The sequence below is a fragment of the Excalfactoria chinensis genome, chromosome 23, assembly GCF_039878825.1.
Source record: "Excalfactoria chinensis isolate bCotChi1 chromosome 23, bCotChi1.hap2, whole genome shotgun sequence".
Classification (NCBI taxonomy): Eukaryota; Metazoa; Chordata; class Aves; order Galliformes; family Phasianidae; genus Excalfactoria; species Excalfactoria chinensis.
The window spans coordinates 3756837-3772330 of NC_092847.1; the positions used below are offsets into that span (position 1 = coordinate 3756837).

The 15494-nt window shown below is 49.1% G+C and overlaps 2 protein-coding genes across 2 annotated transcripts; both read left to right on the forward strand.

Moving 5' to 3' along the window:
* Positions 1 to 1508: 1508 nt before the first annotated feature.
* Positions 1509 to 3785, forward strand: TSPO2 (translocator protein 2). The gene is made up of 4 exons (XM_072356221.1): positions 1509 to 1614; positions 2151 to 2363; positions 2480 to 2618; positions 3104 to 3785. Exons 2-4 carry the CDS (start codon positions 2191 to 2193, stop codon positions 3284 to 3286), a joined length of 495 nt encoding a protein of 164 aa, XP_072212322.1. The 5' UTR covers positions 1509 to 1614; positions 2151 to 2190; the 3' UTR covers positions 3287 to 3785.
* Positions 3786 to 9181: 5396 nt separating this feature from the next.
* APOBEC2 (apolipoprotein B mRNA editing enzyme catalytic subunit 2) lies at positions 9182 to 15341 on the forward strand. The gene is made up of 3 exons (XM_072356213.1): positions 9182 to 9522; positions 14227 to 14774; positions 14902 to 15341. The coding sequence occupies exons 1-2, from the start codon at positions 9395 to 9397 to the stop codon at positions 14765 to 14767; spliced, it is 669 nt and encodes a 222-aa protein (XP_072212314.1). The 5' UTR covers positions 9182 to 9394; the 3' UTR covers positions 14768 to 14774; positions 14902 to 15341.
* Positions 15342 to 15494: the final 153 nt, after the last annotated feature.

The following is a 15494-nucleotide window of genomic DNA, read 5'->3' on the forward strand; positions in this document are numbered from 1 at the left end:
GGTTAACGGGGCTTTTATATTGGGGCAATTAATCTTGCATAGAATGGAAACCTCTTGGGACAACGTGCGAAGGTTGCTAAGAAGAGGAAAACAAACGTGGTTGTGTAACTCGGCTCTTTCTGTCCCCTCTCTCATGAAAACATATTGCAGTGATACAACAGTGATCTAAAATCCAATAATAGCATTACTTTGATACACGGGAGCATAGCGAGATGTAATACAGCAATGATCTCACTAAGAGGTAATTTTACAGTAAAACAGGACGAGGTAATGGGACTCAAAGTAGAATTACTGGGACGTAAATCTGGGTGAGAAAGGAGAAACACAGCTGTGCCCAAGGAAGGCTGCCCCGTTCGTGGCCAGGCTTGTTCCTCCTGCAGCACTGTGCACACCTGTGCTGGGCTCTGTGGGTGCCCAGGCTGCATCAGGTTGCCCAAGTGGATGCTCCTTCCCTGCAGGCATTTAAGGCCAGCTGGGCTGGATGTGGCTCTGGTCTGCTGGTTGGCCACCCTGCACACAGCAGGGGGTTGAGACGAGGTGATCCTTGTGGTCCTTTTCAACCCAGGCTGTTCTGTGATTCTATGATCTGAAAGCATCGACCATCAGCTGATTCACTCCACGGCAGGCGCTGTTTAGAAGCCCTTAGCACTGGGGCTGCTCAGTGCTGTGCTGTGGCACAGCTGCCTTGCAGCATGGCAGGAGCTCCCACATACAAGCAGCAGCAGCGTTAGGATGTGCAGCAGACCGCAGCTCGATGAACGCGTGTTGCATCCGTTATTTCGGAGTGGTAATGACTCTGGAATGCAAACACTGCCTCGGTAGCACCGTGTTGATTTATGCTGGATGAAAATCCACCCCCCACCATGTCGGTTGTTGTGGGTTTTTTTCCTTTCTCCTCCTTTAGAGCCCAATAGAAGAGCAGCTCTCAGTGGTTCCAGCAGCAATCCTGCATTCTGCCAGGAACCAGCAATCCTGCCCCTGGCCACGGGATTCAGGTAATGACCCATAACTGAAGTAAATTAGTGTTTAATTCCCCATCCCTCGCAGACAGCTTACTAATGGAAATTGATTTCCAGCTTTCTTCTTTTTCATTCAACACGCTCGTCTCACATCTTTATTTCAGATCCAAGTCCTTCCCGGTGACTTTCAGCCCGAGGGTGACCAGCAATGGCAAAGGCAGAGCTTCCCTGCAGGCACAGCAGCTCCTCCTGCCCGAGCTCTGAGATCCCCAGTTGGAATACATCGGTGCAGCTCATATCCCTGCAACACCCCCAAACTTCCTGCTGCCACAGCCCTGATCCACCCACACCTCTCGAGCAGCTCATTTGCACAACATGCTTTATGCTTCGGTACGGACACTCTGCTCTGCCCCACACACCACCCCGAGCATCACTGCAGTGTCAGCCCTGGGGCCAGGCCATGCATGCAGGGCCCCAGTGTGGGCTGTGTGTAATCAGACCCACCCAGCGATGCGCACACACCCCTTTTCTCAGCTATTTGGGCTAAACTCCACAGCCGTTCCCCTCCTTGCACTGGAGCAGCAGCACTGCAGGCAGAAGCTGGCCTCGGATGTCCGACCCTTCTTTGCACAGCGAAGACGGGCAGTGAGAGACGGTAAGGCTTTATGGTAAGGCTTTATGGTAAGGCTTTATGGCTCAGAGCCTATGGAAGCAAAGCGAGGAATCCTAACAACTCTGTGCTGCCCACAGCCCTCCTGCAGCGTATCGGGGCAGCCCAGCAGCTACCGAGGAGTTGGGAAGTGGTAAAAACCCACCTTTCCCTACACACTTTCTGCAGTACTACGGAGGAAGTGAAGCTCAGCCAGTGCTGGTTTACACTTTAAAAGCAGGAGCGACAGCTTGCTTCTGCCTGCTCGGCTCCCTCCTTCCAGGGACACGTTAATAGTGCTATAAATTGTCTGGTGAAGGAATCGTTTGTGACAGACGGCGTCGGGGGCATTCGTTCCTTATTGACGTACAGACTGGCTGCCGTGAGCTTCTAAAGAGGAAGGCTCTGTATCGTGATGATGACAGCAATAACCCTTAGCACAGGCAATAGCAAAGTGTTAATTGTGAGTTAGGATGCTGCACGGGTGAGATCAAAGCAAGAAAAACTGATGTCCAAACTGACGACCGATGTCTGTTTTTAAGCTGCTACAGGCAAAGCCAAACTTCACGGCACCAAGGGAGCATGTGGGCTTACACCGTGGGCTTCACCGTCCTGCCTCACGTCGGGGGGTTCCTCGGCTGGTTCATCAACAGGAAAGAAACTCCAGTTTGGTACGAGAAGCTGCAGAAGCCCTCATGGTGCCCCCCGCGCAGGATGTTTCCCGTGGCTTGGACCGTCCTGTACACTGGCATGGGGTGAGTTCTGCACAAACCCCCATCCCCGTCATGCTGTTTCTGGTGCAATTGTTCCAAACTCTGCACTCTTACGCACTGTGGGACAGCCAAGCACTAACAAGTTTCCCTCTTTGCAGCTACGCCTCCTACCTGATATGGAATGACCTGGGTGGCTGCAGCAGCAAAGCCGTCATCCCGCTTGGCCTCTATGGGGCTCAGCTGGCCTTGAACTGGGCTTGGCCTCCCTTCTTCTTTGGCGCACGTAACCTGAAGATGGTAATGCATCCTGGAGTCCCTGCTGTGTGTTTTGGGCTTGTTTGGAGGGTTTCTACCTAGAACAGTGCAATTGTAAAGGGAGCTTTTGCTCCCATATAATTCATGCTGCACCTGGCTCTAGACAATGGTATCAGCCCCTTCCACTCCTCACCCTGCTCCTCTGATAGCCAGTCCTACCACAGCAGGGCGGGAGATTCAAAAGTCAATAGCCCAGCTGTTGCATCTCCCCGTTAAGGACTCGGGGTGACAGATAAGCCCTTCTGAGAGACACACCCTGCCCAAGTGAGCAGCCAAGCAGCATCCCTGGGGGGGTTGAGTAGCTGCACTTATCAAGCAGCACAACACAACACAATGTGCACAGCACAACACAATGTGCACAGCAGAGCCTTTTAGGAGGATATGCATGAAGGTATGGCGGCGTGGCAGGGCCGGACACGTGCTACATATTCCAGAAGCACTTACCTGAAATTCTCTCTGCTCTGCAGGCGCTGATTGACATCCTGTGCTTAGACAGCCTGGCCATCGGCACCGTGTGCTCCTGGTACCGCATCAACAAGGTGGCAGCGCTGCTGATGGTGCCCTACCTGGGCTGGTTGGCCATGGCCACCTGCCTCACCATCCGCATCTGGAAGGACAACCCTGAGCAAAAAACAGGAAAGAGCGAATAAGGGCAGGACCGAAACGAAGGTATTTTGTGCAGCTCAACTACACCAAGATCTAATGATTTGGGGGATTCACTTTGGGATCGGCAGAACACACCTCCTCCCACCTTCATCACGGTTGGATGAAGGAGAGGTTTCCACCAGACACCCGTGTGCTCCTGTACAGCAATCCTGCATCTTCTGGAACTTTCTTTCCAGCATTGCTGAGGTTTGGGGGCCACAGCTGTGTGGTGACCCTACTGCTATCGGGTCAAACCGCAGCAGCCAAGTTAGGTCCATCCCTTATTCTGGCTCCTGCATTGAAAGATCTTCATAGATCTGAACCTTAAAAATATGTTCCACAGAAAAATACTATCATTTTTTTTAATCAATAGGAGTAATTTATGGGGGGAAAAGTGGCTGGGAATCTTCTTTCTGTCGGCTGTCTGTAGATTAAGGTGTGTGGGTTTATTTGCAAAGGTCTGGGAATGTAAAATAAATTGTATTTGCTTGCAATAAAATGGAGAATAAATAAATGCAAGTTATGCTTGTTACGCTGGTTTGGCATTAGGTTTGCAAACAGGATCTGAGAAACATAAAGGATCCCTTCTGGAGTCCATGGGCTGTGCATTAGAGCAGGGCATTGAGCAGATGTGATTGTAAGCAAAAGTAGGACTACAAAGCACTGAACACTGCAAGCAGCAGTAGAGAGATCATAAGCCAATTAAAGAAAGAAAGAGACACAAAGCCAACTGTGTATTTCAGGGCTTGATATAACCGCGTGATACCACTCATCTCATTTACAGCACTGCATCCTCCAGAAAGCCACATGCCAAAGGACAGGAGGGCATAAATTATTTCTCTCCAGAAAGAAAGTAATATCTGGGCTGGAGATTCAATTCAGTGGAGTTAGGGATGATTGAGGGCATCTGAACAGCAGTGCGCCTATCCTCTCCTTGTTAGCACAGCACAGCCACGAGGAGCAGAGCAGAGCAGAGCCACCTAGTGCAGCCAGGAGGAATAAGGCAAGTCCTCCCAGCGCTCTGTGCTTCTGAAAAGGGGAAGGATATTACTGAAATACACCTAAGTTGGTAAATGACTCTTCATTTGGTCCAGAACTGCAGTGTTTAATAACATTCCGAATGGGATACCCGGACACCTACCTGAACGTTCTTTACAATCACTCCCTTTTTTCCCTTCTTCCTATTTATTTGTTTGTCCTGTTAAGGAAAAGCAAAACCTTGCATTAAACATTGGAGACTTTTATGAACTTTTCATCCTTGCCTCCCCCATTTTCACAGCTGTGTGACCTGCTGACTTCTTCTCTTTATTTCAGTTCTCCCTTCCAGTCCACCTACACACGCACCAGCAGCTTCTCTGATGCTTTCAGGCTCTTGCAAAGCCAGCAAACGCTCCTATGTGTAACACATGTAATTGCTAGAAATCAACTGACAAACTTCAATTCAGCAAAGCACCCTCTTGTATTAATATTTAAAGCATCATTTAGTGCATCTACCATTTAAACAACTATGCTAAAACCCTTTGCATTAGAATAACGTTCATGGTGTTTCAAAGTCAGCCATCTAGAAAATCTCTGTTGTGCAGCGCAGAGCAAAACCAGCCTGTCCTCGTGGTCTGCTTTTCTATTAGTGCTACCCAATGGGTCTTGTGCTCCTGACCACGCGATGGCAGGAAGAAGCACATGGCAACACAGCATCCCCCTGCAGACCTTCCCCTGGTCACGGTCAAATCAAAGGGAAGAGGAAAGAGAACGCAGAAAGAAATCCAAGCCGTGACTTGGAAGCTGGATTAGCCAAAACTTGTGAAATTTGCCTCTCATTGGGGATTTCACTGGAGGTGGGTTTGCTCAGGGCCCTCCCTGCCATACACTGAGGGGCTTTTTTTCCCCAGGCCATCTGCAAGGAGCATGGAGGAATTCCACTGGAGCCAAAACAAACAAAGGCAGCTGGCAGGCTGGATCTGTATCACCTTAGTGGGTATGGAAGGTGCTCGTCCAGCCCCCTTAAATTAGCCTATGGAATGGATACCATATCCCATCCCAGCGTCAGGGAACGTTCACAACGCACAGCAGGACATGTCATGGTATATGTGGCTCAAGCAGTGACTCAGACAAAGGCCGTGCATTCGTGACAGTTTTCACAGGGTCGTGGCATTTAGAGGAGAGCCACCCCTCAGATCTCCATGTCCAGGGATGATCCCTCTCTCCAGGCTTCGGCCAGTCTGCCCAGAGCGACATATCCAACACGAAACCGACCGCACACTTGATCTAAGCCCGACGGGCACATCCTCTGCCTGCTGGATACACAATATTGGTCCATAAATAAAACCTTTCTGCGCCTTTCCATCCAGCCCCTTTCCCCAACCCTTGTCTCATTCAATAATTTACTAGCTGCTCCAGAAAACACTCAGGCTTCAGCAGTAAAGAACTTAAATTGGCTCGCTGGTGTCTGGAGCTACATTGAAATAGAGAGTGAAATGCTAGAGAGAATGTGCTGCTGTGTGTAAACTTCAGTGAGCCGATGACAGCCCAGCAGCCCTCCCACAGCCCCTCGTTAGCACTGGGTGGATCAGAGCATCGGCTCCAGGGCTCTGAGCACCCACAGCTGGGGCTGGTCCCAGGGAAACCGCACCCAGCAGCAAGGAGGTTGTGCTGCATGGGGTCGGCATTAATTACCAGCTGGGCTTTGCATTAATTGGACAGCCAGCAGCACCTGCCAAAAGAGCACTCCTTCCTGAGAGCAGTAATGGGGGGGTGTGCTGGGGATCGTGGGCCAGGGATGTCCATGGTTCAGCTGTGAAGGAAGGCAAGGAGGTGAGAGCATCTCTCTGCTTTCACCGTGGCTCATTTCAGCTGAGTTATTGCTCTTCTCGCAGCAAACTGATGTCCTGCCCGGAGGGGATGTGGGCACTGCTCACGTTGAGCCCTGTGGGATTCTGCAGCAGCTGATGCCTGAGTCTTCCTGCCCCTTCTCTTAAAACTTGGCAGTTCAGTCCTGCAGTGCAATGAAAGGGACAGGTGAGGGCCTCCAGGGGCTGAAGGAAGCAAAGCTGCCTCCACACATCACTGTCAGCGGGTGTTTATTTATTTATCACGTAACGGTAGTTACAGCCGGAAAAAGCAGGAGGGGGATGGCTGCCAGACAATGTATCTAGGGAGATGTTTTGTTACTGCCACCAGCTGTCCCTTTGGAATAGAGAGCACATCTCAGCCATGACTCACACAGCCAGGGTCTTATTTCACTCTCCCATCTATCCCAAAATGTTCCTCCAGCCCAAGAATGCAATAAAAGCCTCCTTTTCCTGGCAAGGACTTCCACTGCCAGGTCTCTTCCACTGCCCCTTTTGTGATCAGCACAGAGCAGCCATTTTAACTGCAGTAAAGCAGCTCGGGCTGCAATTAGAGCACAAGCAGATAACCTGCCAGGGAGCCAGGTCAAGGGATTACAACACCCTCTTTGTCAGATGCTCATTCAAGATAAGAAAGGAAAAGAAACAAAAACCCATCAGATTGTCTCCAAAATCAGTGGGAAAAGTGCATTTGGAGGGAGCCTCAATCAGATCTCAATACCTGAGACACGAGCAAAGCCAGAGTGCAGCCCCCCAAACAGACCTCAGCCTTCCCTTGCTGGCTGTCCCCTGCCGGCAGCTCAAGTCCCACTGCAGGGTCGGTGTCTTTGAGGTCCTCCTCACTGCTCATGGCTCTGATGGGGCGTTCTGGCCCCATGTCCCAACACAAAAGACAGGGGGACAGGCTGCCAGATGTTGCAGGACACACCTATACAGGAAACCACAGCTTAGGTTTGTGCTGCTGAGAGGAAAGCAGCTGAAGGGCCCATCTAGTTCTGCAGGGCTGAGTCCCTCCGTGCGAGGTTTCCCCACAGCTGTACTATCTGGTGGGGAAAGAACTCCATTACTGGCTCCAGTCATCAGCCCCACGCACGGATGGTCCCGTCCACTTCAGGGGAATCAGGGTCATATAAAAACAACCAAACACAACCGATCAAAGCTTTCATTCCTAAGGCTCTAATGCAAAATGTCAGCTCAACAGCAATGCGGTGGTGTCCCTTTATATTTTTGGCACAGGCAGGCGCTGCAGGGGGGTGGATCGTGACTATTTAGTGCACTGCCCTAGATGGAGCTGTGAAGCAGCTGGGGAAGGGCTGGAGAGAAGTAGAGTCTGGGTGCCACATTCCAGAGATTAGATAGGAGATCAGCCCTGAACTCTGCAGAGGGGCCAGTGAAAGCAAAGGCTGCAGGAAAGATGGGACCTTAACAGTCAAGAGCTTCCAAAAATAAAAGAAAAGTGGATCAGAGCGAAGAAGGGCGCATTTAACATACAGGAGGAAGGCAGAGACAAGCTGTCACTCATCAAGAGAGGATCCCCATCCCCAAAAACACTCCCAAAATGTCAGAGGTGAGAGTAGCTGGGCAGGGGAGTTGGAATTTGAGCGCAGTTACCAGGCAGGAGGAAAAACCCCACACCTGCCCCAAAGGAAAGTATCTTCAGCTTAAAGATAAATAAGGTTTTGCACCAGGAAAATGGCTGTTCCACAGATAGGATGTCTTGGAAGGTCTCAAACCCTTCACTGCGCTGTTGTCACAATACTCTCCATGCCAGCCGTCACATAAACAACCTTCTCATCACTAGCAAACAGAGGAGCGAAGGGGTGGGCAGTGTGCCTTGTCCCCAGAGCACATTTGGGTGATGCTATTAATGAAGAACTACAAAAGGTGCTGGGATTCTCACAGAGCAGAAAGCCAAGCTAGCGAGGGGCTGCAAAAAAGCAGCCAGAAGAGAAAGGCGTGCTTGAGTTTGCATCAGGTTTGGCTCACGTGGGACTGATACAAACTTGAAGTGATTAAATCCCCCCAAACCGAACATACAAACCCCTTTTTAGGGCTGACGTGAAGCCCAGACAAACCTCCAAGTATCCTTCCAAGCCACTGCAGCCCCTTGGAGGGATCTGCTTGATGTACTGCTGAGCAAAGCAAACACCCCGAGCTTGTGTCAATAAAATCTTTATAGTCCGTCTCATTCCTTTTATGAAGGACAGACTCCACACCCACGGCAGTTCAGTGCAATCACAACGAGCACTTTACCATGATGCTCCAAGCACTCTGCCCTTGGCACGCGGCTCACACCGGTCCCACTAAGTGCTGCCTCACCTCCAGGCCTGCACACACACCGTCTGTCATCACAGCTTGTCTGCCTGGCTGCTCCTGTGCAGCCACCCGTCCAACTGCATCCCCTGCAGAAGCAAAGGGGAAAGAAGCAAAGGAAGGATCTCTAAGCCAACTGGCTTTCAAAACCCGCACTCTTATCCAGCAACGTTATCACTGCTGGTGGGAGAAGTATTTTTTAAGTATTCAGTCAAAGAAGAGAAAAAACAGAGAACGATGTGCTCAGTGCATGTGATTGGAACCGTCCTGCACCTGAAATACCCGCTGTGAGTTATCGGCCTGACTTCAGAACATCTGGGATAAAGCTCTGGCTTGAATTCCCACCGACACCACCCGTAACACTCACTTCAACAAGCCCAAACTCGGGATTTCATTCTCCATGTCCCTTCCTGGAAAAGCAGGGGGAAGGAAAGGCAATTTCTTGCTCTGGGCGCTCCAGTGGCCCACGAGGCTGAACCCACCATGGGATTCTCCAGCAAACCAAGTGGGGCTGTTCCTCTCCCCTCGGAGCCAAAGCGGTGGTCCTTCAAGGTCAGCAAAATAATAAACTGGCAAATGGGAGGTAAATGGAGAACCTGCCAGCCCTGCACCTTGCCAGCGACCTGTCACAGCCACGGATAAATAGATACTTAGGCTTCCCGGATTTTCCACCCCTTGCTTAACCCGCCCACCACGAACCGTCACTTAATTTTCAATTGAAAAGGGAGCACTGGGAGCGTTAAAAAGACGTAGCGAGAGCTGGGAAGGAAAGCTGAGAGGCCGGGACACCCAACCCCATCCAGCCTCTATCACTGCTTTGTTCCATATTTAGCCCCCGACAACTGCCCGTGGCGCAGGAACTCCCAGCTCTGTTTTTTCCCTCCCCTGCTCTCCCCGAGCTTTTGAAATCGCCCTTTTTCCCGGTGGCTGTAACTGACCGTCCCTATAGCAGAGATGGCAGAAAAGCAGGAGGAGCCCAGCAACACCCAGAACGGTGAACCCGACAACGCGGAGGAGGGCGAGGGGAAGAAGAAGAAGAAGGTGAAGAGGGAAGACCTGCCGCCGTTTGAAATCGTGACAGGGTAAGGGGGCTCACCGTACAGCGGGTGCAGGAGAATGGCACGGGCATCTTCAGCTCTGATGTTGGGGAATTAAAGGCGGTATCTTGTCAGTGCAATTCTCGGTGTTCTTAAAGGCTTTAAGCATGGCTTTTGTGACCGCGGGACTTGGTTAAGTTTCAACGTGTTTTGGAGCAGACAGATTCACCCTGGGCAGGCAGGCAGCCAAATCCAGCTGCTTTTATGCAAGCAGGGCTGTTTCCATAGAATTCAGCAGTCCTTTTGCACTGCATGGAGCCCTGCTGAGTGCACCGGGATCACTGCCCAATGCAAGGCACGGGCCCTTGATGAACACCGAGCACGGATTTCTTGGTGTAATCAATGGCTCTTGTCTGAAAGTTTCTCTGCCCGTGTATCAGGAAGAACAGCCCTGCTATGGCTGATTTGCATTACGTACCTAACGGACAGAGCTTCCAAGGGCTCCACGCTCACATCTGGAATTGGGCACTCAGAGAAGCCCTGCTCACAGATGGGCACCAAAACAAGAGGAGGTTTTCATACCAGCACGCAGCTCCTTCTGTTGTAGGGAACACGGCCCTTGAAAGAGCAGATAGAACAGGTCTGCTAGGAAGCTGAACTCATCAGACATCACTGACAGCAGCAATAAAAAGTGTAGCCTGCTCTCTCTAAGCACTTAAAAACACTCGTTGCTCTAGCATAGGGATGCCCTACGTAGTTCTTCCCTCTGCTCTCCCCTGAAGTCACCAAGGCAGCGTCCCCAGTGCACAAACCAGACCCGTGATTTGTTCCAGCTGCTGCAATGCAAACCTCAGAGCGGGCTGCAGAACCACAGTAGGAAGGTTCCTGCCTGAGATGTGGCCAGCAGTAAGGGAGATGCTGCAAAGTGCATTTGGATGACACTTCTGAAAGCCAAGCATGAGGTTTCATCTCACACATGGGTTACATCCCTGCACAGGGGTGACAAAAACCTATTTTCTTCTTAAAACGCATATGCTCTGAAAATCACTGAGTGGATTACCTTGGGTAAAGCTTTTGTAGGAATGAGTTGAACTCTATGCTCTGCTGTCTGTGTACATGAAGCTGGTAGCAGCCCATTTTCTTTCTCTGTGCTGATACCAAGTAAGACAAGAGCTGAAATCCTTGAAGCGAAAGTCCTCAGCTATTTGGTGAGGAACACAGAGCTGTCAGGGTGGGTATTTATGCTGTGCTCATTACGACACTGCTTGGAAACTGGTTATTGCTATCTGGGAGAATTCCTGCATCGCTCATCTGGCATCCCCTGATTATTAGTTTAGGACAGATATACTGGGTATTAACGGTGAGAATGGGGAAGCGAAGCAGAAATCCCAGAGGACCCTTAAAGACATACAGAAAAACCCAGCAATCTTTACTCTCATTTTGGAAAGGACCCCATCACTGCAGGCTGTGCCTCAACCTGCTCTCATCACTGTTCTGAACTCCTGGTTACTTACAGTTTTTCAGCCAATAAAGCCAGCTATGCGAGTTATGAGAGAACAACCGCCACTGTGCAAGCACTTCAATTCAATTACACTGCCTACCATTCAAGGATTCCAGTTTTAGCCCTTGGATTAGGGGCATCTTATGACATGTAGCCAAGTGCTCAAGCTGAGGCTTATAGCAGAGCCTGGCATACCCAAAACATGTTGGGAAACTGGTCACTGTTTAAGAACATTAACTTCCCCTCACCTCATTTGTTGTCAGTCTTTGGCTCAGTGCAGCCCTGGAAGCTCCCGCTGTGTGTTTTTCATGACATTTAAGTGGATGTATTTATTTAGACATTACCTAGAGCGTAAATGAGGCTCCTTCCAGCAGGAGGTGATAAACCCTGGGTTTCTGTTACTGCTGATCATTACAGCACCAGCGTTTATTTGTGAACAGTGGGCAAAAAGCAGCAAAAACTTCAGACCTCAAAGGCCCCCCCAGCCCCATCCCCTCCATACACAGAGCTCACACACAGGTCCTAAAAGTTATGCCTGTACTGGAGAGGGAAATGGTGAGAAAACAGCTTCTCTATTTGCAAAACAAAAGCAAGAAGAAAAGCTGTCAGCCTAGTGATCAAAACAGCTGGTATTTGTGTATTTTAACAGAGTTACAGTTATATGCAAGACTACACAAGGTTTCATTTAGCACCTACAGCAAGACAGGGTCTGGGATAAGAAATACAGGAATGGAACTTAACTCCTTGGTGTATTTTGTTGGCATTTTGCTTTCCTAACGTTAGAAAAACAGAACTGGTAAAATAAGGATCATGTTGACATTTTTACATCACCTGCCATTCAATCACGGGAAAACAGGCTTTACAAGAACAGACACAAAGCCAGACCTCCATGTCCAAAGAAGCTGGCTTTGCTTTCATAGCAGATGACAAAGCTTTCTTAGGGACACGGTTTGATTAGCAGTCACTCGTGGAGTGTTTTAATCTACCCAAATAAATCATGACACCTTGCTTTATCTTGGGTCATCTGCCAAGCATGCTGAAACTCAAAGGGCACAGAAAGCAGCAGACAGCATCAAAGCACGCAAGCAGTCCTATGGCACATGTGGGTGCTCTCCCTTGCTGTGGGACTTCCCAGTCACTCAGGGGACCAGAGACACCTTGCCCAAGTCCCAGCAGCTGGGAAGTCACAGCAAGGACACAACTGAGCCTCCTCAGGACTGCTGTTTGCAATTCACACTTGTGCTGAAGTGCCCTCCCTCCTCTGGTTTACATGGGATTAAGGAGATTCTTGCTAACTAGCAAACACAGTCCACTGCTTGCCTCCGTATCCACGATCAGCAAGTTTTCCAAGCTCTCAGCCAATTACATAGACTCGGAAAAAGCCCTTAGCTTTGTTTACATTCTTTATTGGAAACCTATTCATTAAGCCAATGCACATTCCATGCTGCTAGAAGGACAGATTGAGGTGAACATCCCAGATAATCTCAGATGGATGCCAGGATGATGAGCACAGAGATCTGTGTAGAAGGTCTGATTAAACAGTGAGTCAATGCACCCTGGAACAGATCGCTGCTGTTTAAACTGCTCACCAATACATACATGCTTAATTTCATTCCTGATGTCACAACCTTGCGGGCAAGAGAGCTGAATCAGGAACTGATATACACATTTAAACACATGACATTACTTTAAAACAACTTCTTGTGCCCAAACTTGACTTTGACACAAGGCAACACGTGGCTCATTGCACTCAATACAGCTGGACTTTCAAAGAGATCCTGAATTAAAGCATCAATAAAGCATTATGTGAAGAGTCATTTGTAGCTTTTCTGGGTAGTTTAGAACTTGTGCACACCAGTGCAAGCTCTCAGTGCAAACCAGAGCAGCATAAACCAAATCATACCAAGCCAGCATGATTTGTTTGCTCAGTAACCAAAACAAAAGCCTGTATCCACACTCCTGCTGACCATCCCTCATGAACACAACTCCAGCTAAGACAACGCTAGCACAGAAAGTCCCAGACAGGCTTTGCTATTAAATCCCAGCTTGGGTAGACCTTGTCTAAGCAGGACTGAATAACGTGTTTAATAATATAGCTTAGAAAGCAGTAGAAAATCTACTTCTAGTAAAACTTCTGAAGCCAGGCTGGCACTCTAAACATGCATTGTTGTAAATCAATGGCATGCAAGAAGAATTAGGGTACTCTGTGACTGACAGCACCAACAGACATCCCCGGTCTAGCTGCTGTTCTATGCATGATGCTGCTTCAACTCATCCATCTTGCTGCATTTTGAAGAATAACCATCTCCTAACACAAGGCACAACTGTGCCAACCTAACTGTATCAGCTCTCACACCGTTTGGCTCACACAGCACACTGCTGTTCCAAGAGAAGTCACTCATCTGTAAAATCACACTGTTGGGAAACCCAGACCAGAATTGTGAGCTGGAACTCCAGGCCCCTCACTGCAAATGCGCCTTGCAGGACCAACCGAACCCTATGTCAGCACAGGCCAGTCCGAGATTCCCCACTAGCAACCTGACAGTGATTCACTCCCTACCAACTGAACACAGCATACTGAGTTTGAGTCCATTCACTCTTTTCCATGACATTCATTTCTACCATCTCCAGAGGTTTATCTTGTGCCACGTTGCATCACAAATCCTTTCCTCTCAGCAGAACAACATTCTGCCACCTGCTCCTGCAGCCTCCCTGCTCTCCCCAGTTAATACTTCTAGGAGCTTGAGAAGCTGTCCTGACCTTTGCTCATTGTACCCTGTGGAGAGGTCTGACATTATAAGTGTAGACAAGCGATAAGTGAGACACTCAGTGTTTTACAAGGATTCACTATAGCTTCAGTGGGAATAGCAAGGTTACAGGTCCACCTAAAGCTCAGGCGAGAGGAGTACAAAACTCCAGAAGATTTCTAGCATCTAAGAAACAAAATGTGGTGCTGCTTTGTGTTATTTCACTTTGGCTGCTCTGTGCAGCCATCGCTCCCACCCTGAGCAGTATTTAGCAGGTCACAGGGCTCGCTGTCAGCAGTATCCTTCATCTTTCCAACAGTCTTCAAGCACTAATTCTTGTACTACATACTTGTTAGGTGCTACAGGGAGCAACCAGGAAAACCCCGTACTGCCATATATCAAAGTGAAAAGGACCTGTCCACTATCACACAGGAAATAAACCAATGCTCTAACTCTCTATTATCTGCTTTCTGAGCCACTTCTCTCCTCTGCTTTCTACAGGGAACGCCTCCCAGCCATATTTTTCAAGTTCCAGTTCAGGAACGTGGAATACAGCTCAGGCAGGAACAAAACCTTCCTGTGTTATGTCCTAGAGACCCAAGGCAAAGAGTCAACGACTTTGCGGGGTTACCTGGAAGATGAACACGCGGCCTCCCATGCAGAAATCGCTTTCTTTAACACCATTTTGCCCAAGTGCGAGTCAAGCACCCGCTACAACATCACCTGGTACGTCTCCTCCAGCCCCTGCGTGGCCTGCGCCGATCGGATCAGCGAGACCCTAAGGAAGAACAAGAACCTGCGCCTGACCATCATGGTAGGACGCCTCTTCATGTGGGAAGAGCCCGAAATGCAGGCTGCCCTGAAGAAGATGAAGTCTGCTGGCTGCAAGCTGAGGATTATGAAGCCTCAAGACTTTGAGTACGTCTGGCAGAACTTTGTGGAACAGGAAGAAGGAGAGGAAGCAAAAGCTTTCGTGCCGTGGGAGGACATTCAAGAGAACTTCCAGTACTACGAGGAAAAGTTGGCTGAGATTCTGCAGTGAAGCTCACGTGAGTGATGGCTTCTATTTGCTCACCTGGCTCCCTGTATTAGTATCAAACATTTTCTTTGCCTATGTAAGTGGTAAAACATAAAAGCATTTGAAGCTTCTAACACGTTCCTCTCCCTTCCCTCCAGGCCCATCTCAGGAAAGATCTGCACAGAGACACAACAGACTCGGACATCTGGGACATGCCTGCTCCCCACAGCTTTGAATCCAGCAGATGCAGCGCCAACTTCTGGAACGTTAGGCCCCGATGGACTACAACTACATGTACAACAGCTCTTCAGTGTTTGGAATATTTCTTTGTTCCTCTCCACTTTCTCCCTCCCCCCCCCAAAAACAAACCTATGTTGCCACTGCAGACAGGAAAAGTGCTGTGGTTAAAGCCTTGAATGAAATGCATTGCAGTGGAGCCACAGGAAAGAGCGCAGACCTCACATACCAGGATTACTCTGAGATAAAAGACTGTAGAACAAAGCTTCTGATTTGATAAACTCCTTTACAAACGCATGCTTCATCAGTATTAAAAAGAAGATAAATAAAATTCTATTCCTCTGTCCTCCTCAATAACCGCAATTTAGGTTACAGTTGATTTCTTAATTCTACAATTATGGATAGGATAGTCAAAGAGGGGAGGAAGACAATATGCAGTTCTTAAAGACACAAATGGAATTTGCAGATCTCCATCAGCAAAGAAAACGTTCGATACAGATTCACCCATAAAACT

Coding starts and splice junctions, on each gene's coding strand:
- TSPO2 (XM_072356221.1), top strand. CDS start 2,191: ATGTGGGCTTACACCGTGGGCTTCACCGTCCTGCCTCACGTCGGGGGG. Junction 2,364..2,479: donor GTCCTGTACACTGGCATGGG/GTGAGTTCTGCA, acceptor CCCTCTTTGCAG/CTACGCCTCCTACCTGATAT. Junction 2,619..3,103: donor GCGCACGTAACCTGAAGATG/GTAATGCATCCT, acceptor TCTGCTCTGCAG/GCGCTGATTGACATCCTGTG.
- APOBEC2 (XM_072356213.1), top strand. CDS start 9,395: ATGGCAGAAAAGCAGGAGGAGCCCAGCAACACCCAGAACGGTGAACCC. Junction 9,523..14,226: donor CCGTTTGAAATCGTGACAGG/GTAAGGGGGCTC, acceptor TGCTTTCTACAG/GGAACGCCTCCCAGCCATAT.